At 48.7% G+C, this 25,766-nt stretch overlaps 12 protein-coding genes across 12 annotated transcripts; 8 read left to right on the top strand and 4 right to left on the bottom strand.

The window, feature by feature from the left end:
- Positions 1-99: 99 nt before the first annotated feature.
- NECHADRAFT_83337 (uncharacterized protein) lies at positions 100-798 on the top strand (the record flags this gene model as incomplete). The annotated part of the gene is made up of 1 exon (XM_003046846.1): positions 100-798. One exon carries the CDS (start codon positions 100-102, stop codon positions 796-798), a length of 699 nt encoding a protein of 232 aa, XP_003046892.1.
- A 210-nt stretch (positions 799-1,008) lies between these two features.
- NECHADRAFT_83338 (uncharacterized protein) lies at positions 1,009-5,546 on the bottom strand (the record flags this gene model as incomplete). Its single annotated transcript, XM_003047021.1, has 5 exons — positions 1,009-2,757; positions 2,801-3,774; positions 3,815-4,924; positions 4,968-5,166; positions 5,208-5,546. The coding sequence occupies 5 exons, from the start codon at positions 5,544-5,546 to the stop codon at positions 1,009-1,011; spliced, it is 4,371 nt and encodes a 1,456-aa protein (XP_003047067.1).
- Positions 5,547-6,069: 523 nt separating this feature from the next.
- NECHADRAFT_83339 (uncharacterized protein) lies at positions 6,070-7,343 on the top strand (the record flags this gene model as incomplete). Its single annotated transcript, XM_003046847.1, has 3 exons — positions 6,070-6,129; positions 6,163-6,287; positions 6,338-7,343. 3 exons carry the CDS (start codon positions 6,070-6,072, stop codon positions 7,341-7,343), a joined length of 1,191 nt encoding a protein of 396 aa, XP_003046893.1.
- A 172-nt stretch (positions 7,344-7,515) lies between these two features.
- On the bottom strand, positions 7,516-8,127 carry NECHADRAFT_45925 (uncharacterized protein; the record flags this gene model as incomplete). The annotated part of the gene is made up of 3 exons (XM_003047022.1): positions 7,516-7,654; positions 7,697-7,917; positions 7,960-8,127. The coding sequence occupies 3 exons, from the start codon at positions 8,125-8,127 to the stop codon at positions 7,516-7,518; spliced, it is 528 nt and encodes a 175-aa protein (XP_003047068.1).
- A 672-nt stretch (positions 8,128-8,799) lies between these two features.
- NECHADRAFT_101167 (uncharacterized protein) lies at positions 8,800-9,539 on the top strand (the record flags this gene model as incomplete). Its single annotated transcript, XM_003046848.1, has 2 exons — positions 8,800-9,248; positions 9,291-9,539. The coding sequence occupies 2 exons, from the start codon at positions 8,800-8,802 to the stop codon at positions 9,487-9,489; spliced, it is 648 nt and encodes a 215-aa protein (XP_003046894.1). The 3' UTR covers positions 9,490-9,539.
- A 1,102-nt stretch (positions 9,540-10,641) lies between these two features.
- On the top strand, positions 10,642-12,782 carry NECHADRAFT_46003 (uncharacterized protein; the record flags this gene model as incomplete). The annotated part of the gene is made up of 4 exons (XM_003046849.1): positions 10,642-10,906; positions 10,971-11,131; positions 11,173-12,329; positions 12,371-12,782. 4 exons carry the CDS (start codon positions 10,642-10,644, stop codon positions 12,780-12,782), a joined length of 1,995 nt encoding a protein of 664 aa, XP_003046895.1.
- A 570-nt stretch (positions 12,783-13,352) lies between these two features.
- Positions 13,353-15,307, top strand: NECHADRAFT_46071 (uncharacterized protein; the record flags this gene model as incomplete). Its single annotated transcript, XM_003046850.1, is given in 6 exon segments — positions 13,353-13,429; positions 13,474-13,639; positions 13,683-13,778; positions 13,822-14,537; positions 14,581-14,940; positions 14,959-15,307. The coding sequence occupies 6 exon segments, from the start codon at positions 13,353-13,355 to the stop codon at positions 15,305-15,307; spliced, it is 1,764 nt and encodes a 587-aa protein (XP_003046896.1).
- A 583-nt stretch (positions 15,308-15,890) lies between these two features.
- On the top strand, positions 15,891-17,163 carry NECHADRAFT_46017 (uncharacterized protein; the record flags this gene model as incomplete). The annotated part of the gene is made up of 5 exons (XM_003046851.1): positions 15,891-16,314; positions 16,369-16,443; positions 16,485-16,675; positions 16,716-16,788; positions 16,838-17,163. 5 exons carry the CDS (start codon positions 15,891-15,893, stop codon positions 17,161-17,163), a joined length of 1,089 nt encoding a protein of 362 aa, XP_003046897.1.
- Positions 17,164-17,218: 55 nt separating this feature from the next.
- Positions 17,219-20,176, bottom strand: NECHADRAFT_83345 (uncharacterized protein; the record flags this gene model as incomplete). The annotated part of the gene is made up of 15 exons (XM_003047023.1): positions 17,219-17,250; positions 17,346-17,451; positions 17,498-17,720; positions 17,763-17,885; positions 17,931-18,061; positions 18,103-18,478; positions 18,522-18,642; positions 18,684-18,787; positions 18,825-18,839; positions 18,877-18,950; positions 18,994-19,130; positions 19,171-19,330; positions 19,746-19,759; positions 19,969-20,017; positions 20,060-20,176. The coding sequence occupies 15 exons, from the start codon at positions 20,174-20,176 to the stop codon at positions 17,219-17,221; spliced, it is 1,782 nt and encodes a 593-aa protein (XP_003047069.1).
- A 19-nt stretch (positions 20,177-20,195) lies between these two features.
- NECHADRAFT_46156 (uncharacterized protein) lies at positions 20,196-21,915 on the top strand (the record flags this gene model as incomplete). Its single annotated transcript, XM_003046852.1, has 2 exons — positions 20,196-21,477; positions 21,530-21,915. Coding segments are annotated over 2 exons (1,668 nt in total), but the record flags the coding sequence as incomplete, so codon positions are not given.
- Positions 21,916-22,690: 775 nt separating this feature from the next.
- NECHADRAFT_46277 (uncharacterized protein) lies at positions 22,691-24,057 on the bottom strand (the record flags this gene model as incomplete). Its single annotated transcript, XM_003047024.1, has 4 exons — positions 22,691-22,878; positions 22,927-23,155; positions 23,196-23,896; positions 23,958-24,057. The coding sequence occupies 4 exons, from the start codon at positions 24,055-24,057 to the stop codon at positions 22,691-22,693; spliced, it is 1,218 nt and encodes a 405-aa protein (XP_003047070.1).
- A 289-nt stretch (positions 24,058-24,346) lies between these two features.
- Positions 24,347-25,473, top strand: NECHADRAFT_46322 (uncharacterized protein; the record flags this gene model as incomplete). Its single annotated transcript, XM_003046853.1, has 2 exons — positions 24,347-25,230; positions 25,272-25,473. 2 exons carry the CDS (start codon positions 24,347-24,349, stop codon positions 25,471-25,473), a joined length of 1,086 nt encoding a protein of 361 aa, XP_003046899.1.
- Between the last annotated feature and the right edge of the window lie 293 nt (positions 25,474-25,766).

Raw genomic sequence — 25,766 nt, forward strand, 5'->3', positions numbered from 1 at the left:
ATCTTTCAACAACAACACCTTCTCAACTTCTCTTCTATTACCTACTCAAAACTCCTTTCACAAGCTATCTGTCCAGCACTCCGTCATCCTTCAGCCATCATGAAGTTCACCACTGCTATTCCTATCCTCGCCGCCTTTCCGGCTATCCACGCCTTCAACGTTCACGTTAGGAGCAGCGATGACCTGATTGATGTCGGAGACCTCGATCTCTTCTCTCATACCTGGCAGGCTATCTACGCAGCCGCCGGAAACAAAGAGGCTGTCACCATTGGCCCCCCTGCCATCGCAACTCAGAACAAGCCTTGCCACTTCAACGGCCACACCGACCACTCTGTTACCCTCACCATCGAGGGACATTGGGATGATGTCGGCGGCAGCAAGCATGAATACCGCGACGCCTTGGTTGAGGCAGCTTGGGAGTCACTTCGACGACTTGCCGATCAAAACTCGTACAACATCTGGAAGGACTGCTGCGCCGAGACCATCTCAACCAACTGCCCAGCTGTCGGTCCCAATGGATGCGGCGCAACCAACTCTTGCCATTGCCCTGACGGACCAAACTCCCGATGCCGCACCCTCACCAAGGGCCACAAGGTTCCATCCCTCATGAACGTCTCCATCACCAAGAACGGTGCCATCACGGCCAACTCTCTGAGAATTGCTTTCCGATCTGATACCAAGGAGCAGCAGGGTGCCTGCGGTGCCATTGAGATTGTCGCCAAGGCTGTCTCCTCGTTCCTTTTCCCCCCTGCGGTTGCGACCCTCGTTGGAACCGGTATCGATCTTCAGTGCGCCTAGATCAATGCCACAGTCACCTGTGTCTAAACACACCCCGCAACCCGAGCGAACATTCCATTCTACAAACTTTTTACACTATTATTTCCCGCATCTTCACTTCTATCAAGCCTGTTCTCAGATGCTGAGGAACTGTATTAGCACGCTAGTTAAACAAGACAGAGACTATAGAGATATTCATTTACATATTGCACGCTTTCATATGCTTCGTAACTAGCCGTACCAGAATGAGTCCCATGCCTCCTTGCACAGATCATCTCGAATCTGCCGCAACAACTCTTGAAACTCAACTGGCTCCTCTCCCTCAATCATTACTTTGCCATCCTTGACACCCTTCCATCCTTCAATGGGCACCTTGATGTACTCATGGTCCTGTCCACAAAAGTGACGACATTTCAGGGGTTCCCCCTTGTTTGCAGCCTGTCTCTTCTCATAGCATTCCTCACAGAGAAATCCTTCAAAACAGATCAAGCACTGATATGCAGACCTATCTCCCCACCAGTAAAAGTGCTTGTTGGGGATACACGGTCCGTCACAAATTTGGACACCAAAATCTCCAAGGAGATCTCCTTCGTTAGTAGGCAGCTCCAGTTCCTCTTCATCCGAGTCTTCCGCAGGCTCTCCATTGCCATCAGATTCAGACTCACTCTCGGATTCATCTCCAGATTCACTCTCACTTTCGTCCTCTGCGTCAGGGGTCAGACTACTGAATCTAGCCGAGACAAGAATTCGGGCCATTCTGATGAGTTTGTCCCCATTCTTGACAGCTCCAGCCATGATGGACAAGGCTGTAGCAAGAAAGATTAGGTTAGCCGAATCATTCCATCCCACTTTGTCGCTCAGAGCATCGATGCAGGTGTCGATAACCCCCTGAAGGCTCTTGTGAGCCTCCCTAGCAGGTCCCATCTTGAGATACATCCGTGCCATTGTAACATTACGCAGGAACAAATAGGTGTCAGAGTTGGGAGGGACATCTAGAGGAAGGGGCCTCGTCAGGAGGCCTTCAAGAGACTCGAGGAGATCCCTCTTGACCTCTGGATCGCGAGACTGTCGGAACAGACGGTAGATCATCTCTGACTGATGACCGATAGCTTGCTCAAGAGTGTACTCTGGGAGTTCATCTGTTACGGCATATGGCCAGCCTGTAGATCCACTGTCGAGGACTTCGTCCAGCACCTTTCTAGCCGTTGCAGGATCATCATGAACTTCTAGATGAGCGATTGCGAGGTCACAGCGTAGAGGTGCCGCTGCATTGACGTTGTCAAGGTACTTGATCGACTCCTCATACATTTGAATGAGGAAATCCGTTTCGCCAGCCTTGATGGCAGCATCTCGAATAACGCGGTGTCGATCAGGGCCCTCGGTTTCGTGTTGCCAGGCCATCCATGTCAATCTCTCCAAGGGGCTCCATTTCTTGAGAATATCCATGAAGCCTTTCCTTTCTTCGTTGTTGGAAAAGATGGCAATTTCTTCATCGAGGACGTCTCCAATGGTCAAGCCGTTAGGATCAACCAACTTGGCTTGAGTATAAGTCTCAGCAGCGGCCTCAAACTTTTCCAGCTTGACTTCAATTCTTGCCTTGGTGACGTTGGACGATCGTTGGACCCAAGGAGGCATCGAGGGATCAAGATTTTCGATGCAGAGCTTGGCATACTCGTAGGCTTTTTCGGGGTTTCCTTTAATGAGGATACGTCCCATGGCTGCATAAGAGTTGACCTTTTCCAAGGGATCCTCTGCTTTCTCGATAGCCTTGAGACAAGTCTCTTCAGCTGGTCCGTAGTGCTTGAAGTTGAGAAGTAGTGTAGAAACAGCACGATAGCCGGATGCTCCCATCTCAATGTCTTCAAAAAGGTCCTCCAAGGCTAGGGAAGCCTGTGCTGGAGACAGAGGCTTTGAGGTATCTCCAACCTCATCTCCAAAGTTCTTGTTGGCTTGTTCCACAAGTCGATCGTTCATGTTGCTCTGTTACGGTTAGTTCTGGACGTCAACTGAGGCATAAACTTACAAGCTGCAGTGCATCTCTCACTCTGTTGAACCTTTTAACTGCCTCCTTAGTGTTGATCGCATTGTATAACCCCTTGAGGTGAGCTTTGGCAAGAGGAACCAGACAGTTTCGAGGATTCTCTGCCAAATCTGCCCACCACTCGGTAACCTCTTGACTGAGGGTAACCTTGAGCTTTGCCCATTGAGAAACCTTGCCAAAGACATCATCTGGGAAGATCTCCTTGTATCCAGCCTCTTGCTGTTCCAACAAGGTGGAGTACGAGTACTTGTTCAGAAGGGCTAGGGCAAAAGCCTCCATGACTTCGACCTGCTCTTCATCCGAGTGCTCTTCGAGCTTGATATTCCTCCAGTGGCTAATGAGATACCGGGTCGCATACTGTCTGAGTGACGGAATAACAGTGCTATCCTTACGAGCCATCTTAGCACAGTCAAGAAACAGTTGTCTATGCGCCTCAGACGGCTTCCATCGTTGCGTTTCTTCCTTTCGTGGTGCCTCACGGAAGAAGGATCTCATTGAACGCTCGTGAAACTTGACAGGGAGGGTACCGTCGTCGTAGATGGCATCAGGGGTAGCATCCTGAGTCTTTTCAAGTTGGTTCACAGCAGTGCCCCATCCTCCTTGAGATTGAATCTTTGCTCGAGCCTCTGCATCAGCTCCAGGGTCTCCCACTCGGATAAACTTGGTCAGGGGTCGAGGGATCTCTTCAATGTCGGATTCGCCCCCTTCAGCCCAGGTGCTCAGCAGAGACACAACCTCATTGAGAGACAATGGACGGAAAGCATAGGCAACCCAGTGAAGAAGCCGGTTGACCAGAAACTCATGGTTTGATGCAAGATGGCGGTAGCACTTTGTAAGAAGAGCTTCGTAAAGATCATGAAGATCCCCTGGAAGTGGTTTATCGAGGCTTCGAAGAACAGCACCTTCGCGGCCGAGATCATTCAACTGGAGCAACATGTGCTCAGCGTAAAGCATGTCTAAACTGTTAGCAAAGTCATGTAAGGGGGGATAACTTACTTGGTGCAAACTCTTGAACCTTGTCAGCAATTCTCTGCTTCACGTAACGGCCAAAGTTGCGCAGAGCACTCAGAGAGTCGAGACGGTTCCAAACCAGTTCCTTGAGATCATCCAGCTGCTTCTCCTTGTTGACCTCGATGTTGAGAACAGAAGCCACCTCGGATAGCTTGGGTAGGACAGTGGGCCTCGAGGTAGTGACAATAGAGATCCTCAGCTCTTGCTCCTTAATAATCTCCAGAAACTCAATGAGCGTGTCCATATCCTCGAGCTCATCGATGCCGTCAAGCATGAGGTACAAGTGATTCTTGGAACCTTTCTTGAAAGCCGGAGCCAAAAGCTTCCGCATCAGATCATCCCAGTCCCAAACATCAATCGCAACCTCATCTTTGAGCCACTCTGTGTTGATGAGCTCACAGATCGGTGCATTCTGCTCGACAACCTGGTTTATGACGGTGATCAGAGCATAAATGAAGTATGAAAGGCTCTCGCTCTGCTCTCGAAAGTAAAAGTGAGCCGCACAAGTATGCTTTGAATCCTTTTGGGCCTCCTCGAGGAACTTTTCGTACACGGTGGCTCCGATATGACTCTTTCCCGTGCCAGGTTCGCCAGTAATTGCCAGAAGAGAGCGTGATTCCTTGGCCATCCATTCTTCCCACTGTGCCTCGTTAAAGACCCAGTTACAAGTATCCTTGACGATGGTGTCCTTCAGGATGTGATACTCGTGATCGTCACCCTCAACTTCAGGCAAAACGTTGCGGATACGCTTAGCGGATGGTGGCTTGCTTTGGTCAACAGCCGCCGTTCTTCCCCGCTCACCGCCCTTTTCCTTCTTCTGTTCATTGAACGCTTTGAGAAGCTTGGCCATGTCATTGCGGATGTTTTCGGTAGTGTCTCGGATGGATCCCATGACCTCCATTTGCTGTTGGAGCATGGCGGTGTGCGAATCTTGGTTGGTCTTGAGCTCCTGGGACATCCGCTGAAGCTCTTCGGTATTCCCCAGGATTGCAAACTCGGTGGCGTTTTGGAGGCGTGCAAGTTTCTTGTCCATCGATTTTCGAGCGCCTCCAAGTTCGCCATCCTCGCCATTGAGGAGATTAGAGATCCATTTCTCTGCAATGGTCAGCTCTGTTCACTGGGATGTCTTGAGACTCACTGAATCGACCCAGCTCAATGTACTTGTGCGCATAACCACACATCTTGAGAAAAGACGTAAAAACATCCATCAGACAGTTCTGGTACGCCTTGTACTGGGGTAGTCTGGTCTCAAGAATGACAATCCGCTGAAGGAAGCTGTTCATGTCCTCAAAGAACACAACAACAACATCGTAATCTGCAGAAACTTGACGACATGCCTAAAAGGTCAGCTCATTCTTCATCAGACCACAGTACTTACCCCCAACATGTAGGTAATGGCTGTGCCGATAGCAGCAGCCGGAGGAAAGGCTGGAACAGCAGCTGCAATAAGTTGCTGAGCCCCCTTCTCAATGTAGTCAACATTCGTCGCAAACAGCGTCCTCAACTTGTCCACTTTCTTCTCATTGTGTCGAAACTTGTGAAAATTATTCATCTCATGGGTCCCCTGTTTAATCATGGCATCCACACTGTCAAACTTCTTTTCAAGGTCGAAACCCACAATACCCTTGTATGCCTTGAGAGCATCTTTCCACAAGTCGGCGACATCTCGATTGTCGTCCTTGAGGTCGTCTGGGAGGTTGGGTTTCTCTGGAGCCATCGTGTCTGACCAACATCACATTGAACACTGGAGCAGAGCAGGCAGTTATAAGCATCCATGGATGTGGTCACAGCGGGGTCAGCCCTGTTGATCAAGGATTCGTTGCACTATCAGCACTAACCTCTATCCAACCACCACGATTGGTGGACTGTGATGACCAGGGTGAAGCTGAACAGCCTCTTCACTGACCTGCAGGCCACTACTACGCAGTAAGGCTAGGTCAGTAAGGCTGGGTCACTTGATGATGACTTGTTCGAATCTTACCACCAACAAGAGAATAGCCGGCATTCGACAAGGTCAAGCGACGCAGCCCTACAGGGACACGTCCGCATCCGCGTATCCATACACGTATGTGGGGTGAGGCCACGCGTCATCTAATTGGATGACCTATTCCTGGTCTGGACCGCCGATCTTTACGATCGCGTGTTACTAAGCAGGATGCATTTATCTCATCTCCACTCCATTCCTCAGAAAGTGAATCCACAAAGTGATGTCCACCAAGTGATCAAGACCGTGATTAATCATGCCGAGGTTGGGATACAAAAAGTCCCGCAAGGGATGCCTAAGATGCAAGCAGAGACGCGTCAAGGTATGTTATTCGTCCTCCTCACTGCAGCTGCTAATTGTTAGTGTGACGAAAAACAACCATGCTCCGCTTGCTCAAGGCACGGCGTTGCCTGCATCTTTCCGGAACATCCGGATGCAGCAAGATCGTCTTCTAGATCTCGAGATTCTGACAAGGTTCGTGGTTCACTTGAAAAAGAGTCAATCTAACTAGAGCAGAATGGCAGCCAGACAGACCTACGCAGAGATTGGGTTTCTCCATCCATGAGCCCTGACCCCTATCCTTACTTTGCAAAGTTTGTCACGGGTCAGGAGCCAGTTGAAAAGAGTACATGGCTCACTGATCTTGAGTTGATGCACCACTACACGTTTTCGACTTATTTGACACTCCCGAGGGCGAATGAACTGCAACAAGTGTGGCAGGTCGAGGTACCAAAGTTGGCTCTCGCTCATGCCTTTCTCCTCCATCAGGTTCTGTCAGTCTCGGCACATCATCTTGCTTATCTTCATCCTGATCGACCTACTCTCTCGATATGCGCCTCTCAGCATCAGAACAAGGCCGTGGTAGGCCTCCGAACGGCTGTTCCGACCATCACCGAAGAGAATTGCCCGGAAATATTTGTTGCTTCCTCGTTGCTGTATATCTGCGCCTTTGCAAGCTTCAGTACACCGAGTCGAGACGAGCAGCCACGAATCGATGATCTTGTCGACGTTTTTCTCCTAATTCGAGGCATGAGCGATATTCTCAACTCTTACAACGACGCTTTGACGGCCAGCAAGCTTGGAATGCTCTTTATGAGAGGCGACGCGAGTGAACCATCACCAATTCTATCAGCAATGGTTGAGAAACTCCGCCAACTCGAGATACCCAACGCGTTTGATCCGGAAACCACCAATCTATGCCGAGAATCAATCCTTTCATCGATCAATTGGATTGAAAATTGCGTCGCAACAACCCGAATGCCAGATCTTCGAGTCGCCATGAGTTGGTCCTTGTCTTTGGAACCAGAATTCATGGACCTTGTACGACGACATCATCCGATTGCTCTTTGCGTCATTGGGCATTACTGCGTCATTTTACACCACACTGGGCTGGATCACTGGTTTTTGAGGGGTTGGGGGAAGCCGATTCTCTCCGATATCATGGAAAAGATTGATCCGGAGTGGAAATGTCTGCTTGAATGGCCATTGGTGGCGATTGGAGCTAATGAGGCAAATGGCATGAGGGTCTAGGGATAGATAGAGGTTCAGACCAATGCAATCATCATTGAAGTAATTTAACGTCATATACCATAAACTAATAAAAGAACGCTACTTTAAAGAAAGTTGTATGACCACTCAGTTGTATGACCACTCTAGTTTATCCATTCCAAGTCTAACCTGTACTTTATTCACCAGCCTTGTTCTACTTCCGATTCACACGAATGGTGGTCATGGACTCCTCGTCTTGAGTTTTTTCCAGCTTGGTTCCACGAGGCACTCCGTTCTCCTTGAAATATCGCCAGTCCAAGAAGCAAACCACAGTGGCATATTTGGCCATAATACTGATTGGTTAGCTTTGTCAAATGGAGAAGAGTAAAACATACCTCAGACAGATTCCCAGCACACACACAACCCAACCGATAGCGCAGCTTGTACCAATGCAAATTCTTTGGTTACCCTGGATCATCATGAATGCAACTGCTGCCCAGAAAACAATTTCCATGGCATTGAGAATCCAGTAAGCCTTGAGGCTTCCCCATCGTTTGAGACGATCAACATGCTCGGTTAGGAGCTGATACCCGATGATGACGATGGATTTGGCGCCCTGAATTTGTTAGAAATGATGATAAAAGTGGAGAGCACATACCATTCCCAGGCCCATGGTTGTTGAGCGACCGCGTGGAGTATTTTTCATGAGAAGCCGGGCTCCAGACAGGGCAACGACAGTAATGGCCAGTACAAGCTGGGCAAGATGAATTGGCAGCTTGGACTTGGTAGGGAAGAAAGGTTCCATCTTCTTGAGTGTGGAGGCCATTGTAGATCAGATGAGATGCAAAAGATGAGATGTGATGTGAGGATGATTGTTGATGAGGATAATGTTCAAACCCAGGGAAATGCTCAGTTTTTAAATCTCATACTCGGTCAAATACCAACTGACGCATCTGAGTCGAGATCCAAGATACGCTTAATCTTGAAGCAGTGCATCCCAGGCTAACGACTCAGCCCAAGCTAACAGCCCTGCAAAGCTTATTACGTGGACCACTCAGCCCTATAATTGGCCAAGATCAATCGGTCCCGCTCTCGGTCTCGGTCTCGCTCCCGGTCTCTCCTAACTGACTCTTGTTCGGCATTTGGCCTGTTGACAGCCTGTTTCCTCGTAATCTACGCGTGGCCGTGACGTTGATCTGCCCCTGATACTAGCCTTTCAGGGCGATCAGCGTATCGGATGTGCCGGTATGTTTAGTACGTCTCGGACTATTCCGATGTCCATGGATTTATAATGCCGTGCCCTTATCTCATTTCCTATACGACCGGTCTGGGTCCGCAGATCAGGTCTTAAAAATGGCTGTCCCCCATCTTAGACTGTTTTTCATCTGCAACCTGCAAAATGGATCCTGAAAGAACCCTAAGGTACTTCCGTCTTTCCGATTATGGCGCCCGCTGACTTGGTAGTCCCCAACCTCCGCCCACCTATTCCGAGGCGACCATGTCTGCCCTCACCTCGGATGGGTTTGCTGTCTCTCCAATGTCGGAACGATACAATCCCTTAGCCCAGGTGACGGTTTCACCACTGGGAACGCCGATACCTCCATCTGCAGATACCTTTACAGCGAAGCCTGGGATCGAACACGAGCGCCAACCAGTTGAAAACGAACGCCAACTGATCCAACACGAGAGCCGGATCAACGACGACTGTCTTCCAGAGGTTGTTTCAAACGCCATTGTCAGAGTCGAGCCTCCAGTCTTGGAAACACCAGACAATCGTATCGAATATGTGTCCAGTCTGGAGGTCATGTCAATCACGCCTCGATCAGTTACACCCCGAACAGTTACACCTTTACACATGCTTGGAGATCAACCCGAATCGATCGATTGTCCGTTCTGCCATCGTCGTACCGAGACTCGTGTCAGGAAGAAACCGTCAAACGCCACACAGTGAGTTTTCTGGCAGCTTTTAGAGCGAAGCTGACTTCTCAGTCTACAAGCGGTTCTCCTTTTATTTACTACGGTCTGTGGAGTGGCTGCTCCTTATGTGGCCGGGTGGTCGTTTGATATTGAGCAGATTTGTCAGAATTGCAGCAACAGAGTGGCATACAAGGCCCAAGGGAAGGAATTACACCTTTGCAAAGCCCCTGAGTCATGGAAAGAGCCGTCAAAGTTTCCCGACGCTGAGTGAGTTTTGGACGGTCAACTGCGGTGTTTTACGGTGTTGGTTGGCGGAGTTGTACACAAGTTTGTTAATCGAATATTTGAGGCCTGGTATGCCCAATAATGTCCGGAAAGGGTTAGACATGGATAAAAGCAAAAATTAAGAATTTATCACACGTTGTCTGAAGCTCATCTCGTTCCTTCCTCCTCAAGCTGAGCAGATTCAAGCTTAAATCACGGACCAATGGGAAATTCTAGGATTTCCGCATTTGGCGAGAAGGGGAGCTTCATATGATCAGGCTTAGGGTACGTAGTGAGGTAGATGAGGTTATTCAGACTTCAAACGGGGTACGTATCTAAACGGTCGTGGATGAAATAGGCAATGGTTATTTCCGCTTTTCTACAGAATTACTGCTAGGCCTTGTTTGTAAATCGATGCCAAGTTGCTACAGCCTAGGTACTACGATATTAAACAGCTCGAAATAATGGCCTGTGAGATTAAACCGATGTGCTCGAGATGAGTGAAACAGAAACAAAGTTCCGTCTTGCGGCATTAACCACCACTCACCCTATACCCCAATTTAAGTAATTTAGCAAAAAAAGATTTTGTCAGATCATGATATTTACGCGTATTCGTTGGGCCCCTAGTCTCAAAACGCGTAAACGACGTGGCTCGGTTGTAATACGCGTCTGAAACAACAATAAATTTAACGACACGAATGTTCCTGCATACGGAAGCCGGCAGCTGATCGTCTCCAAACCTACGCATTGACAGATCCCCTGAAGCTAGCTTGTTCGAGAGTAGTCCTTGCATTCTTCGGCGAAATATCGTCACCAAGTAATCATTGATTAAAACCGTTGAGGCGCAGTCTGGGTTGCAGCTGCATCACAGCACCGTTGTGGCCCGTGGTCAGGCGGTGCCAGAAAAGCTTGATACGCCACGTGTAGATATCTTGGGCTTTGACCCGGCGACCGGCACTTATCGATATGATCGCCCTCACATAAGCCTTGGGGTCACAGCGTTGCTACCGGCAAGGTAGTAGTGAATTTCGACTGCGGTGAAGCTGCAAATTGGAATGTCTCAATAATTTCATGAGGCCGCGCTTGAGTTCAAAGACAACAATGCGCTGTTTCATAAGATCCCGCTGCATGCCATTTGCTTTGGGTATTCTTGGCTTCAATGGCGTTCCTTTTGGTTCTTGGCATCTTTGTTGCTGTTGCATCGGCACTCTCAGTGTCGAGACAGATTCAGTTAGGGGATCATGAATACTTTGTCCCTCCTACAGCGTCCTGGAAACTTGAATCATGGGACTACAAGAATGGAACGGAGGAGTTTGTTCCCCTGACTGTTGTTCATTTGAACGACACGGTCAATGCAGCCAGCGTTGCCTCGGTGTTGGTCGAATATGAGAAAGACGACGTGTGGACAGCATCTTTTGCCGAGGGTAAGCTTCAACGCCATCTATCCATTTATACTAACAGCCAAAGTCATCTGCGTTAAATGCACAGAAACGACAAACGATTGGGTCAAGGATCTGCCCCCTGACTATAATACGTCGGCAGTATTTTACTCAGAGGCTCCTCCTGGACCGTACTTTATTCACGCGACTACTGGAAACGTGTATCAGGCGTATCGACTTTATGCAGATACAAACCAGGCTTTCATTCAGGTATTTAAACCCATCAAGTGTCTTCCTCGCTAACAGATTAGGCTTCCTATCAAGACCCATCAGGAACCCATCATCCTCTCCGCGCTGCTAGCTTCTCAGCTGGAGGGCTTACCATTGCCGTCCCTTCTCGACTGTACTATACCCTGACACCCGAGAAACCCCTTGCCGGAGTGAGAATATCTGTCAAAGATCTCTACGATCTCAAGGGCCTCAAAACAAGCGGTGGCAACCGAGCACTATACGAAATCAGCGATGTCAAAAATGAGACAGCCTTTGCGGTTCAAAGACTTATCGACGCTGGCGCAGTTGTCATTGGTAAAAACAAGATGTCCGAGTTTGCATTTGCAGGCATGTATGTGACCGAACACATCGACTACCTTTTACCGTTCAATCCCCGTGGCGATGGGTACAACTCGCCGAGTGACAGCTCTGGAGGTTCAGCTGCAGCTATAGCTTCTTATGATTGGCTTGATGCTACCATGGGGAGCGATACAGGTGGAAGTATCAGAGGACCAGCTGCGGTCAATGGTGTTCACGGGAATCGACCAACCTACGGGGCTGTGGACCTTACTGGAGCGCTTCCTCTGTCAACAGCAATGGATACCTCTGGAATCCTTGCTCGAGATCCTCTTCTATGGTCCAAGATCAACCGAGTTCTCTACTCCGAAACAAAAGGATACCGCAAGTACCCAAAGACGATATATCTTGATCCAGAAAGCAAGGCGACGATATCCAACTTGCAAGATTACTTTGTGGAGGTTTCAGAGGCTGCCCAAAACTTCCTCGACGCCTTGACAAAGCTCTTGTCAGCTGAAGTCAAAACTTTCTCCCTCGACAAAGCATGGGACAAGTCAGGGCCTGACCCGGATGACTCCCTTTCAGACATTACAGGATTCGTCTACCGAAACCTGACTCGATACGAGCAATGGAACAAGTTTGGAAAGGACTACGTGAAGAAATACAAGGCTTCTCACAATGGAGAATTTCCTCACATGGTTCCTCACATTCGCAGCGGCTGGTTGATGGCGAACAAGACAATGACAGAGGAGACACATCGTCAGGATCTCGAGTCTAAGAAGATGGTTGAAGACTGGGCCGCAAAGCATTTCTTGTCTCCTGACAAAGAGACATGCTCAAACGCTGTTTACGTCTACTTTTGGGCCCCATTGGCAAACTACAAGCCAGATGTCTCCAAAGAGTAAGGTACCTCCCCTATACTGATGTCGCTAACATTCGCAGCACTTCCAATCCTTACATTTCGCATTTGGCGGACATAATCTCGAACCAACAAGCAGCGATTCTCGAGTTGAACAAGACCATCAACTGCAATATTACGCTTGGAACCCCTGAAGCTTGCAAGCTTTCTTTGGAAGCCCTTGGAGACAACAACGACGACTCTGACGACTCTGACGACTCCGTTTCTCCCGGTCGTCTTGCATCTCTTGCCGGTCTTCCCGATTACGCCATTACCCTTGGAAGCTTTGACTTGGGAGGGGTAAACTTTTCCAACTCGACCCTTAAGAACCAGAGTTTGCCACTGGCAGTTGACATTATGGCCACCAAGGGATGTGATTTTGTAATTCTGGATATCGTTGAGGCATTGTACAAAGAGGGGGCTATCAGAACGGTCAAAACTGGAACAATTGTGTAGCTCTAGACTTGAATATTACACGAAAAGACAATCGGGTTTGCTACGAGCCTTTGTCGGCGCAGACTGTGATGTTACAGGATATTATAAAAGCTATAACGTGAGATTTATAATCTTCCGTCTGGTACACTGGCTTGAGCCATTAACTGTCAATTCGACGGGCTTACACCCAAACTCAGAAGATCCTTTTCAACCGAGTACTACGTAATCGGCCGCTAACCATGAAAGGAAGAGATTTAGAGCGCCAATGCTTGGCCCTTCTGCCGAACAAATCATAAAGATCTGATAAGATAATCTGATGAGAAATACGAAGGATATTCCTCGCCAAGCCACTCACAATGTTGATCTAGACGGTTTTCAGAGTAGATCAAACTCTAGTTCGTCTCACGACATGGCTTGGCATGGGGGTCCCAGTCTGTCGGTTCACATTTAAATCCAGGAACCCCAAGCAGATTTGCATCGACAAACCACGCAATGTCTGAACAAAAGAACGATATTATGCCCGCTCCGCGGGAACCATTGGGCGATGGCGGACGCACAGCGGGGAAGGTTGAGATCGACTCTGAAGATCAGATGCACCATGCAGCACCTCCGACAGAGGCTATCCGCAAGATCTGGACGAAATCTCCACTCATTGTCGCTTTTGCTGGGTAAGTCGGATTGCATACGAAGAAGCAACGCTGACTCTTCTCAGTCTCTTTGTCATGAACTTTGCCATGATCTTTGCTGCATCTTCTGCGGGTGTCTACGATCCCTATGCCACGAGTCATTTCAAAGGTCATTCCCTCATTGCCACGGCCAACATCATCCATGGCATTGTTCGGATCGTTGCGTATCCTCTATTGGCCAAAGTTGCAGATGTGAGTAGCATCCAAAGACAGTAACACCAGACTAATGAATTAGCACATTGGACGGCCACAAGGATTTGCAGGGTCAGTGATAAGCATGGCTCTAGCCAACGTGCTCTACGCAGCGTGTCACGACGTAGAGACCTATCTCGTAAGTTTGCGGTTCTTCCGCCGTTCAAGTCTAATATTTTCAGGCCGGAGGTATCTTTGAATCGTTTGGCGATACTTGGTGGACCATTACCGAGCAAATATTCATCGCTGAAGTTACTTCCCTGATGAACAGAGGCTTTCTATTCACGCTGCCTGAGTCATTGGCTGCCATCCCAACCTTGTACGCCGGCACATATCTTGGTGAGCACATGCTACTCAAATCGTCATGGCGCTGGGGATTCGGTATGTGGGCTGCTATTATGCCCTTCTGCGCACTTCCGACCATCGCCATCATGGTGTTTATGGAGTTCCGAGCTCGGAAGAAGGGCATCTACTATAACCGAGTTTCACTCCGTACTGCTTCCGAGATCCCAGAAGTTGCATCCTGGACAACCAAGGTCCGCCAGGTCCTTTTCGTTCAGCTAGACATTGTCGGCGCATTTCTGCTACTCGCTGGTCTTGCAATGACTCTCCTGCCGCTTTCTATTACTGGAAGGAGAAACACTGAGCGTTGGGCTGAGCCATCATCTATCGTCCTTCTGGTTGTGGGAGTATTGACGTTTGTTGGCTTCTTGGTCTGGGATGGACGATATGCAAAGAAGCCTATTGTTCCGTTCCGTATGATCAAGAACCGCAATGTCATACTTGCCTGTGTTTCGGTCTGTATCATTGCCATGTCAGATTCAACCTATAGAACGTTTGCACCCAGCTTTCTACAGGTGGCTGGAGGTTACTCGCCTGGACATGCAGTCCGCATCGAGTAAGTCTTCTCAAACATGGAAAATCCGATCTAACTTTGGTAGCAACGCTCGACGAGTCGCCTTGAACCTCGGTGGTCTTGTGATTGGTCTAGCCATCAGATTCGTCAAGCATACCAAGCCATTTATCATTCTCGGCTTCTTGATGGTTGCTCTAGCCAATGGACTGCCAATCTACTTTACCAACATCGAAGGATCTCGAGTCGCCAACGAAGTAGCTCTTACCACTGGACAGGTGCTGCTTGGTCTTGGCCGGGGTTTTGCCCAGGTACCCCTTCAAGTCGCCCTGCAGGCTGCTGTTCCGGATCACGAGATTGGCATTGCGACGGCCATGTTTCTCTCTTCGTCTGGATTCGGTGCCAATGTTGGCAACAGGCAAGTTGTCTTACTCTCTTTGCGACATAGGTAACTAACACACATTAGTATTGGAGGTGCTCTCTGGAACACCCTTTTGCCCCGAAGACTCGCAGCGAATCTCCCAGAGGTTGACAAGGCCAATAGCACCGCCATCTTCCGTTCCATCGTGGCAGCGCAGAGTTACGAGCCAGGCACCGCAACTAGGGATGCTATTAATCTCAGTTACCGCCTGACACAGCAAACACTTGCAATTGGATCGCTTTCGCTTTCCATTCCTCTTCTGATCATCATGTTCTTCTTCCGGAATGTCAAGTTGGAAAAGGAGGATGAGAAGAGAAATGAGGTCGCTGAGCAACAGCTTGCCGCAGCGGGACAGGGCATTTCCACTGGACAAACTGTGACAGAGAAGAGTTAAAGAAGAGCTGCATCTTGCTCACTGCATGTTACAGCTGCACCAATGCCCAATATAGCTACCGATGTTAGAGATCGGCTTTGTAAGCTTGGCAACCTCGATGCTTTAAACAACTTGCCAAGCTGGCCCAAATGCCGATATTTCAACATCTCCGTCTGACTTCATCGATCAAAGTTGGACCAATTAGATAGCTCTTATATGAGTATTATACCTAAAGGGACAAAATACGCGGGGTTGTGTTGTGCGGAGAAGTCACGAGACCACCCATATCTCGGATGTGGTCAATCTAGTTACCTGATCCGGGTTAGCCAGCACATCGGTTGTTGGTGGCTCTTAAGGAAGGTTTCGGGACCGCCTGGTTGTGCGAAACTCTTGCGCTTTTCATATTGATATCGATGTACTTAAACGGCGTCTTGAGCTTCAACTATTGATCAGAGCACTCATTTTCAGAGGACGCAGTATCGTATCGACTATGCCTTCGCTTCTTGAATCTTTGGGACTGCGCCCGGATGTGGCCTTGGTCGCCGTTCTGGCCATTGGCGCATGTTGGCTACTTTACTCCTACAAATCTCAGAGCAAATCCGGTATGTTCATTACCCTCTCTCAGGTCACTGCTAACCAGTCAGTGACTCCTGAGGCTGATGTCTTCAAAACTCCAACACCTAAACCTCTTCCCGACTTTGATCTGGACAGAACCAAGCCTCAGCTTTATCGTCCATTCCGTCATGGCAAGAACCACATCACCATGGGCATTAGGAGACTCGATTGGGATAGCTGGATCGAGATGGACTCCAACTTTCTCTGGTTTCATGACACCAAAGTATCCGAGCTTGAAAAAGACCTCAATGCTCATGTTCAATACGTCGACAACGCCGTGACTCAAGACGCCTGCTTTGAAGTTTTGGAAGAGTTGACCAGTTACTTGACTGCTCGCTATCCCAAGATCTTTCAGCTCAAAGGAGGTGTCTTGCACAATACTCTAACTGGAGAAATGTTCAACTATCCGGCTGGTAAGTAGGGAGCCTCTTTTCTTAGCCTCTTTTTTAACTCGACTAACAAAATAGCCAACCCAACCGATGCCATGACGATTGCGGCCAAGTTGGTACAAGATGATCTTATCATTATGGTCGAGAATGAGGGTAAGTCACTTTTTTCGTCGTTGACCCGGCTAATCTCGTAGATGGTCAATACCACCTCGACGCCGGAGCTGTTTGTCTGCCTGGCTTTTGGAGGCTAAGAGAAAAGTTCAACATGTCTCTCGATACCCTTCACATTGAAGCTGGAGTTCCTCATTACCAGGCAAAGCTTCAAAAGTCGATGAACAGGTTCTTCAAGAGCATGCTCCCTGAAAAGGCAGTGATCCGGAACAATGTGAGTAGTTTGCATGTGATTAGACAAAGCTAATGATCAGTTCTTTATTCAACTTGATGACGGACTCCATTGGTCTCATCGAATGGGGAATCAAGACGGTAGCGAAGTCGCATGTAAGTTATCCTGAATCATACCCCTGAATCGTACCCCTGACACTCTCAGCTTGGGAAACGGCGAACGATGTTGGCTTAACCATCGAAGACCTCTACTTCCGATCCGAACGACAGTCTCTTCGACGACTCCCTCGATCCAAGGCGCTCCTTTTTACGGTCCGAACGTACTTCGAGCCGATCACTACAATCGCCAAGGAACCGCACATCCCAGGTAGATTGGCTGAAGCGATTGAAGAATGGGATGAAGAGACGTCAAAATACAAGGGGAAACATCATTGGGCTGGTATACTTCTTCCTTATTTGCATGAGCAGGATCAGCTCCAGAAGGATTCGGGGCTCCTTGAAAAGGTGTCTGAATCTGCATACCCTTTCTAGTCAGGTAGTCGGATAAAAGCATCTACATACATCTATTCTCCGTGAGATCTGTCCTTCACTCGGTCGCCGCGTCTATAGCTTTCGCTCCTTGAGAAGTGAAGCAGTGATGAGCGTAATGCCAGCAAATACGATCGAAAGACCTGGGCTGTTAGCTACGTCTTGACACCTGGAAAAAGACCTACCATGACCATATTCAATTCCCTTGACATATCCATCAATGAGGACCTTTTGAACCGCCCCAGTGGCATGCTCGATGTAGGAGACACTCTCTGAAGCTTTGCGGATGATCTAAAAAGTTAGCAGAGCCACGGCAGAGTCATAGCTGTCAACTTACCTCGGCAATCTCAGTTTGGGACATGCCAAGTCTGGTCAGGTCCAATTGCACGCTATACCTTAGATATCCCTGAATAATTGCACTAGTGCCTGCCATGCCAATGATAGTTCCCAAGGTGGTAGTCATAAACAGGCCTGCAGCGGCAGCAGCCTTGTCCTTGGGATCGATCGAGGCTTGCAGGGAGATGAAACCAGCACTAAAGGCGATGCCAGTTCCGAGGCCACTGAAAAGGTCAGCTTTGCTTGTTGAGAGTCAAAAGACTTACCCTGGGAAAACGTAGAGCGATTCTGCCCAGCTAGTGTGTCCATGCCATCGTAGAAGCATCAGGGTGTAACCAGTGATGGAGGACATGGCAGCAAACACAAGAAGAGCCTTGTACCGGCCAGTTCTGCGACAATAAATAGCTGCAGTTGATCTAGATTGTGGAGCTTACCTGTTGATGATGATACCTGCAGCAATTCCTCCAATTGTGTTTCCAATGACTGCCGGAAAGAGATGAGCTCCTGCAATGGTGCTTGAGACACGCTGTGTGACTTGAAAGTAAATAGGAACAGTGTACATCATCTAACTTGTCAGCATAGTCATTACTGGGAGTGCAAACTTACTGCAAGCTGTGCTCCGGCCTGAGCTGCAACCATCAGATAGGACTTGGTAACTTGTGCATTCCGAAGAAGTCGAAGAGGAAAGATTGGTTCCTTAGCCCAGCGTGACTCAACGAGTACAAATGCGACTGCAAGGACAATACTTGCTGCAAATAGGGCAAAGATAATTGGGTGATTCCAAGGTATCTTTTGACCTCCAATTTCCAGGGGCATCATCAGAGAGAGGACAGTAGCGCCAAGTAAGAGGGCTCCCACTGCATCAATTCTGGCAAGGCGGCTACTGATTGAGCTTTCTTGTGTGCAGTGAGACGTCGAAGGGAGGAGTAATCCGCAGATGACCATGGATGCGGCGAAAATAGGGGCTTGGCCAAGGAACGACCTGACTTGTTAGCTTAGTTTTCCTAGCATAACGCTTGACATACCATCTCCAGCCGATGGTATCGGCTAACAGACCGCCAAGAGGGCCCCCGATGCTTCGGCCAACCGTGGCAATCACATTCATATAGCTCTGCCAAGAAGCAACTTCTCTCAGGGGAGCGAGGTCTACCTGGTCAGTTTGGTCTATCATCTGTTGATTAACGTACCTGTGATAATAACCGAAGCCATAGCAGTCATTCCAGCACCTCCGGATCCAGAAATGACCCGTCCAAGAATGACCTGCCACATGGACTGACCAATACCCCTATTTCTGTGAGAAATGATTGCGATTCGAGTGGTAGACTTACACCAAGGCACTATTCCTGTTAGAATGATTCAATTGGCACGAATTAAACTTACCATCCAAGAGCAAAAAGTCCATAACAGAACATCAGAATGGCCTTTCGACCAAAGATATCACTGAGTTTGCCGTACTACAACCTTAGCAATGCCCATGCATTCAACTTGCCTACTTACCACTGTCTGTGAGGCTGCACCAGCCAGCATAAAGCTGATAAAGAGCCAACTGGAGTCTGCCAAGTCTCCAAACTCGGATGCAATGACAGGATGAGTTGCCAGCACCAATGAACCGTCGGCATTCGAAGTAAAGACACCTGAACTGTTAGCTAGAACAATCCGCAGGTAGAGACATACCAATGAGCAAAGCAATCACAACTCTGGCGATAAAGGCATGACTATAAGGCTTCGGCTCTTCCGGCTGAGGAGCGCTTTCACAGTCTGAAGTTGAACCATATCCATCTCGCTCAGCGGGCAGAAGTCGGGACGACTCTGTATCATTGGCCGTGGCTGTCATCTTGTGGCACAGTGAGTTTCAAGAATGTTGAACAGTTCAAGTTGAGTCAGAGGTTTTCGACTCAATTGCCGATCCGAATTGGGCGTGATGTGATTCTAGTCGAAAGCACATCATCGACGCCCCACCAGTTTTGCACCAGGGGACGAATTACGATGGGAGAGAGCTTATCGATACGAGGATTCTCATTAGATCTGAGATATTAATTACACGAATTATCAAGGACTTGACGGGCGAGGGGGGAGAGTCGCAGATTAAGTTGGCCCAATAGCCCAGGAGGGTTGAGAGGCCACAGGGGACTGGCTCTAACTAGGAACCTTGATACAACCATTCCTCATGAATCAGGAACTATAAGTTCTCTGGGTAAATAAAGTCTCAGTTATAGGAGCGTCAATGGACATAAATGATGAACACATACCATGCCTGTCTCATCTGCAACGTGATGTTTCGGAGAACACGACTATGGACACAAATCGGAGATCATGGAGTTATGAATATAATGTACAGCATAAACAAAACATAACTAACTGGTAGTGTGCACAAATCACAGTGCAATCAGACCCATCGGCGCACCCCGGTCTGAAACATTATTTCCGCTGCGGGCGTACATGCGACCACTATCTTATCTACCACTACCATACAGTTCCTCCCTTGACTCCTCTCTTCCATAACATTATCCATAACCATTGTCTATAACCATTGTCCTCAAAGACAATATCTCCTCAAACTTACCCGTGACTCATCAGCCAATGTAATTACCTCATCAAAACTCAATTGTGGATCTCCGCCCTTTCTCGACATGTTCCGAGTCTTTTCCGTGTCCCATGACCTTTGATCCCCTCTCAACATCATGGAAGAGCAACTCATCATGGCGGACCAAGAGTGGGAGGAGACCTATAGGGCCATTTCTAGGTCACTAGGTACAAGTCCTGATACAAATACCGACTTTTCATTACCTCTTCTCGACGTTGGACTGTCAGGGTATGGCCAGGAAGAGACAATCTCTCCAAGCATACTCCAAACTTCAACTGCGCCACCAAAGATTGGCAATCGCTTCTCCTCAGAGGCTGTGAAAATCTTGAGAAATTGGTTTGCAAGTCATGAACGTCATCCTTATCCAACGGTTGAAGATATCCAGAGTCTACAGAATCAGACTGGTCTTGGTCGTCAGCAGATTACAAACTGGTTTGCAAACACCAGACGGAGAGCCAAGGCTCATCTTTCAAGACCTGCATCTCCAATGTTTCGAAACGATGGAGAGGGACATTCTTCAGGACATCATACACCCATCGATACACCTCGTCGACGACCAACGCCAGCGCCATTCGAGCATATGAATCCTCTACAACGATGGGAGAATTCACCACCCGAACACGAAGCAGCCACCGTTCACGATATCTCTCGCGCTGTCGCAGCCTTTTCTGAACGTCCACGTGGTCGCATAAAGTCCCGAAGCAATGCTTCGTCTGTCAGCAGCACGGGAACGTCTGGTTCAAGTCGTGATTCTGGTTCTTGCAGTTCAGCTCACTCTCATCCGTCGCGACAATCTTCTACGTCCTTCGACCTGTTCCAAAGACGCCACAGTCGACGACGAAGAGCCAGAATACGACGTCAAGAGGTCAGGACAAATCTGTTGCAGGCTCAAAACACGTATCAGTGTACGTTTTGTACAGAAACCTTCAAGACAAAGTACGACTGGCAACGGCATGAAAAGTCTCTGCATCTGTCTCTGGAGAACTGGGTATGTTCTCCAAAAGGGCCTACAGCGATTCATCCTGAAGAAGGCCTGCTATGTGTGTTTTGTGGCATTAGAAACCCAGACAAAACTCATCTGGACGGACACAATCAGAGCGCCTGCATTGAACGACCAATTGAGGAACGAACATACCACCGAAAAGATCATCTTCAGCAGCATTTGAGACTGGTCCATGCATCCAAGTTTCTGAAATGGCCAATGGACGAGTGGAAAGTCATGACGCAAGAGATTCGTTCTCGCTGTGGCTTCTGTGGGATCAATCTCATGACATGGGCCAACCGAGTTGATCATTTAGCGGACCATTTCAAGGCCGGAAGTACAATGGAACACTGGAAAGGGGATTGGGGGTTTGATACCAAGATTATTGACAGGATCGACAACGCGATGCCTCCATGTAAGTTGTCTTCTGGCTATGCCTCTTGCTCCGAGTCCATGCTGACCATTAGACCTTATTCATCACGAACGCAACTCTCCGCTTCCGTTTGCTGCGACAAAAGGACCAGCAGATACGCCAACAAGCGCCTATGAGTTGATCAAGCTTGAATTGGAGTACTACATGAGAAACACATTCCACGCATTCGGCAGTCTACCTCAAGATCCTGAGCTTCACTTTGAAGGATGTTCTGTCATTCTCGGAGCAGAAATCATCTCCCCAAACCCAGCTTCGTCTGCTCCGTCGTGGTTATGGGATATCTTCATGTCTTGCACAGAAATTGCCAATCAAGCAAGACTAAGACCAACGAAGCAGCTTGCAGAATCACGACTCAGTCAACTGAAGATCAACGGAAAAGGCAACATCTTTGAGAATTGCGAACTCGAGGCTGCGTTGCGTCAATACATGGCAGCTCATGCAGCTGTAGGACATTTTCCATCTGACTCGGAGCTACAACAAGAGGCTTGCAACGCTCTTAACCGCATCGAGAGTTCATCTCCCAATCCCTCGAGGAGGTTCCTGGACTTTTTGATGAGGCTGGTCTGGAGTTCCACTACTTGGCTGTTACCACTACGGCAGCGAGGCCCTGTCGTTTCACCGCCAGCCCTGAATGATCAGAGCTTGCTATGGCCACAGAATCAAGCTCTGGACAACGTCAACGGTGCTGTCTTGGGGGACATGAACATGGATCTTCAAAACCTCAGCAATTCCTGGATACCCTTGACAGAAACGGACATTGCTCTTGAGAACCGATCCTTATCCCCTGGCATATCAGAAGGCATCCCAATCATGACGTCTCCTTTGATCAACCAAGAGATGCCGTCACACGATTCTCTAGACAGGGCTCTTCTCCGCGACAAGGTCCGAACCGCAACTCCATTCTTTATCAACGACAACAACAGTTACCGCCGACTCAAGAGAGAGCTTTCGAGATTCGTCATTACTACAATGTCACAAAACAACCCCAACAGACACATTCCCAGTGACGACGAGTTGAAGTACCAAGCCCGATGGATCTTATACGACGAGTAAGTTTCCCCAAGCATTCAACATCCAGGCTAACAGTTCAGTGACGATCCATGGAACCAAACACCAGTCGATAATGCAGAATGGCTACGAGAGTTTAAAAGAGATGTTGGAATACCAGACGGACAGCTATCAACTGGTTCATAGACTAAATAGACACGGGACAAGATCCTAGGTTCCTCTTGACAGGCTCGTTCTCAATGGCAATGTCAAAGTCAAAGATATCCATCGGTATACCCAGAGTTGTACAGACATTTGGAATGTCAACAATCCCAGCAATCGTGCCTCTGACAGGTGCGCTAGACAAGAGGAGATAGATTTGTTCACCAGTGTAGCCTAAACAGTTAGCAGTCTATTCTTGGACTCATCTGGAATAATACTCACCATACTGCTTCAGATACTCAATGGCTCGAAGACAGGACTGTCTGTATGCCACAGTTGCATCCATAAAGTGCTGCTTTCCTTGTTCATCAACAGAGAACCCCTCAAAGATGAGGTATCTGGATGGTCCGTATGAAGGTCCCATGTCTCCTGGCTTGAAAACTGGACTCTTGAGTCCTCTCGTCTTCATGCCATTCTTGATGAGATCAAACTTGATGGTAATGATACCGGCCTGAAACGTTAGAAAAGTCAACAAGAAGAAGGAGACGTACCATTTCAATGGCTCCGCAGAAGCTAATCTCTCCATCTCCCTGGCTAAAGTGAAGATCGCCCACAGAAAACTTGGCTCCAGCAACATGAACAGGCAGATACGTCGTAGAACCTCGCGAGATGTTGTTGATATCGCAATTGCCACCGTGCTCCGGGCGTCCAGGAATGGTGCGAGCTCCCTCTCGAGCAATCTTCTCATACACATCACCACTGGCCTGTCCAGCATGTGCATTCTGTGCATTCGGGGGCTGTGCAACCACCTTGTTTGGATGCGAATGAGCCATGGACGACACCAGATCAGCCTCTCGACGATTCCATTCTGCCAAAACTTCAGCAGATGGAGCACATCCCAAAATTCCAGGATGAATCAAGCCGGCAAAGCGGACCCCTGGAATGTGTCTGCTCGTGCAGTAGACACCGTCAAAGTCCCAGATAGCCTTGGAAGCATTGGGATAATGCTCCTCCAAGAACCCACCACCATTATTCTTGGCAAACACTCCAGTAAAACCCCAAGGCGAGTGATCAAAGGGTTGGACATCAGTGATGTTGACAACCAGCAAATCTCCAGGCTCGCTGCCCTTGATGTCAAAAGGACCAGTGAGGTAATGGATCTTTGTCAGATCAACGTCACGTACGTCATCTGCGCTGTCATTGTTCTGTATCTGGCCTCCAGTCCAGTCCAGACATTCAATCCTGACAGTCTCTCCAGGTTCAACAACGCCAATGCTTGGCACTTAAATGTCAGCAATGCCTCTGCTCAGGACGATTCATACCTTCAGGATGCCATCGATTGTGCAGATACGGCTGCTCCGAGGCAGGAGTGTCAAAAGAAACAGACTGAGCGGTACGGATCTTGCGAGACATGATGCTTGAGTTGTGTCTGTTGAGGACCTGTTGACTCTCTTTTATCTTGACATTCCAATTCCCCTCTTGATAAGCGCTGCAGGCCGTCGTGTGACTGTCCAGATAAAGAAAGTCTACCAGGGGTGAACGCATCAACACGATTAGCCCGCATTCAAGCGCAGATACTACGTGCCGCAAGATGCCGATACAACCCCGACCCCGCGTTTCCATTGACGTGACGGACTTAAAGAATGCCCGTGTCTCGTGTATTGGGTAGGTATCACCGTATCATCAATCATCAATCATCATCATGGAGGGCATCAAGACTTTTTCTCTGGGAGATTTTGAGCTCCAGAATGGAGTTCTCCCGAATGCTTGGATCGCTTACAAGACGTTTGGCGATCCCTCTTTGCCTGCAGTCCTTTATCCTTCATGGTTCTCGGGGGCCATCTACGACAATGAATGGCTTATTGGAGACGACAAGACGTTGAATCCGGCCAAATACTTCATCATCATTCCGGCTTTGTTTGGAAACGGCCAGTCCACAAGCCCATCCAACTCGCAAATTAGTCCATTCCCTCAGGTTTCTTTCTACGATAATGTACGAGCTCAGCATCAGCTTGTTACCAAGGGACTCGGCATCAAACATCTCCATGCAGTTTTGGGGTGGTCCATGGGAGCTGCTCAGTCTTTCCAATGGGCCACACAGTTCCCCGACTTTGTGGACGTTGTTGTCCCCTTTTGCGGGTCTGCCAGGACATCTTTGCACAACCAAGTCTTTCTCGAGGGTGTCAAGTCGGCACTCTTGGCTGCAAAGGGCACCTGTTCAGCCGGAAGCTGCAAGGACCGACTTGAGGGATCACACTTGTCGAGAGTATGGACCGACAAGGAGAAGGAGGTTGGTCTCAAAGCATTTGGTCGTGGTTATGCAGGCTGGGGTTTCTCTCAGGCATTCTACCGTCATGAACTCTTCAAGAAGCATTACAATGCTCCCGATCTTGAAACATTCATGAGGGAATTCTGGGAGAAATGGGCCCTCAGCAAAGACCCCGAGAATTTACTGGTTATGCTGCAAACTTGGCAGAGCGGAGATGTCAGCAAACAAGAGCCATACAATGGCGACTTTGAAAAGGCCCTGGCCAGTATCAAGGCAAAGATTCTGGTTCTTCCAAGCAAGACGGATCTCTACTTTCCGTAAGTATATACCCCCACGCAAGACAAAGCTAACAATTCAGTCCCGAGGACTCCGAGTACGAGGTTTCCTGCATGAATCCCGAGATTGCAGAGCTCGACGTTTATCCGTCTATCTGGGGGCATTGGGCTGGAGGACCCCCTGGAAACATGGAGGATGTCAAGTGGCTGGACGAGAGACTCAGGAGAGTGTTTGGTGATTCTGTGGAAGGTCTAAGCGAGGCAACCGCTCGGGTCCAGATTTGATCAGATAGTTTGTGATAGTTGATGTGATAGTCGACAATGTCAGCCCGTTGGTATCTCGGAATCCTCGTCGGATCAATTGCAAGCCCCCGCACTTCCAGGGGTGTTATCTACAACATGTTCATGTTCACACAAGGCGTAGACCCTGCATCAGATCAAGTGCATTAACCACTCGTTAATAGGACAACTTGACCAGATACAGCAGGTCGAGATAGGGCGTCTCCAACATGTCGATTTAAGGCGGAGCTACTGTAGCTTGTCAAGCAAGGGCGGATGTCAAGAAAAGGCGGAGTACC

Source organism: Fusarium vanettenii (genome assembly GCF_000151355.1).
Source record: "Fusarium vanettenii 77-13-4 chromosome 8 genomic scaffold NECHAsca_17_chr8_1_0, whole genome shotgun sequence".
Classification (NCBI taxonomy): Eukaryota; Fungi; Ascomycota; class Sordariomycetes; order Hypocreales; family Nectriaceae; genus Fusarium; species Fusarium vanettenii.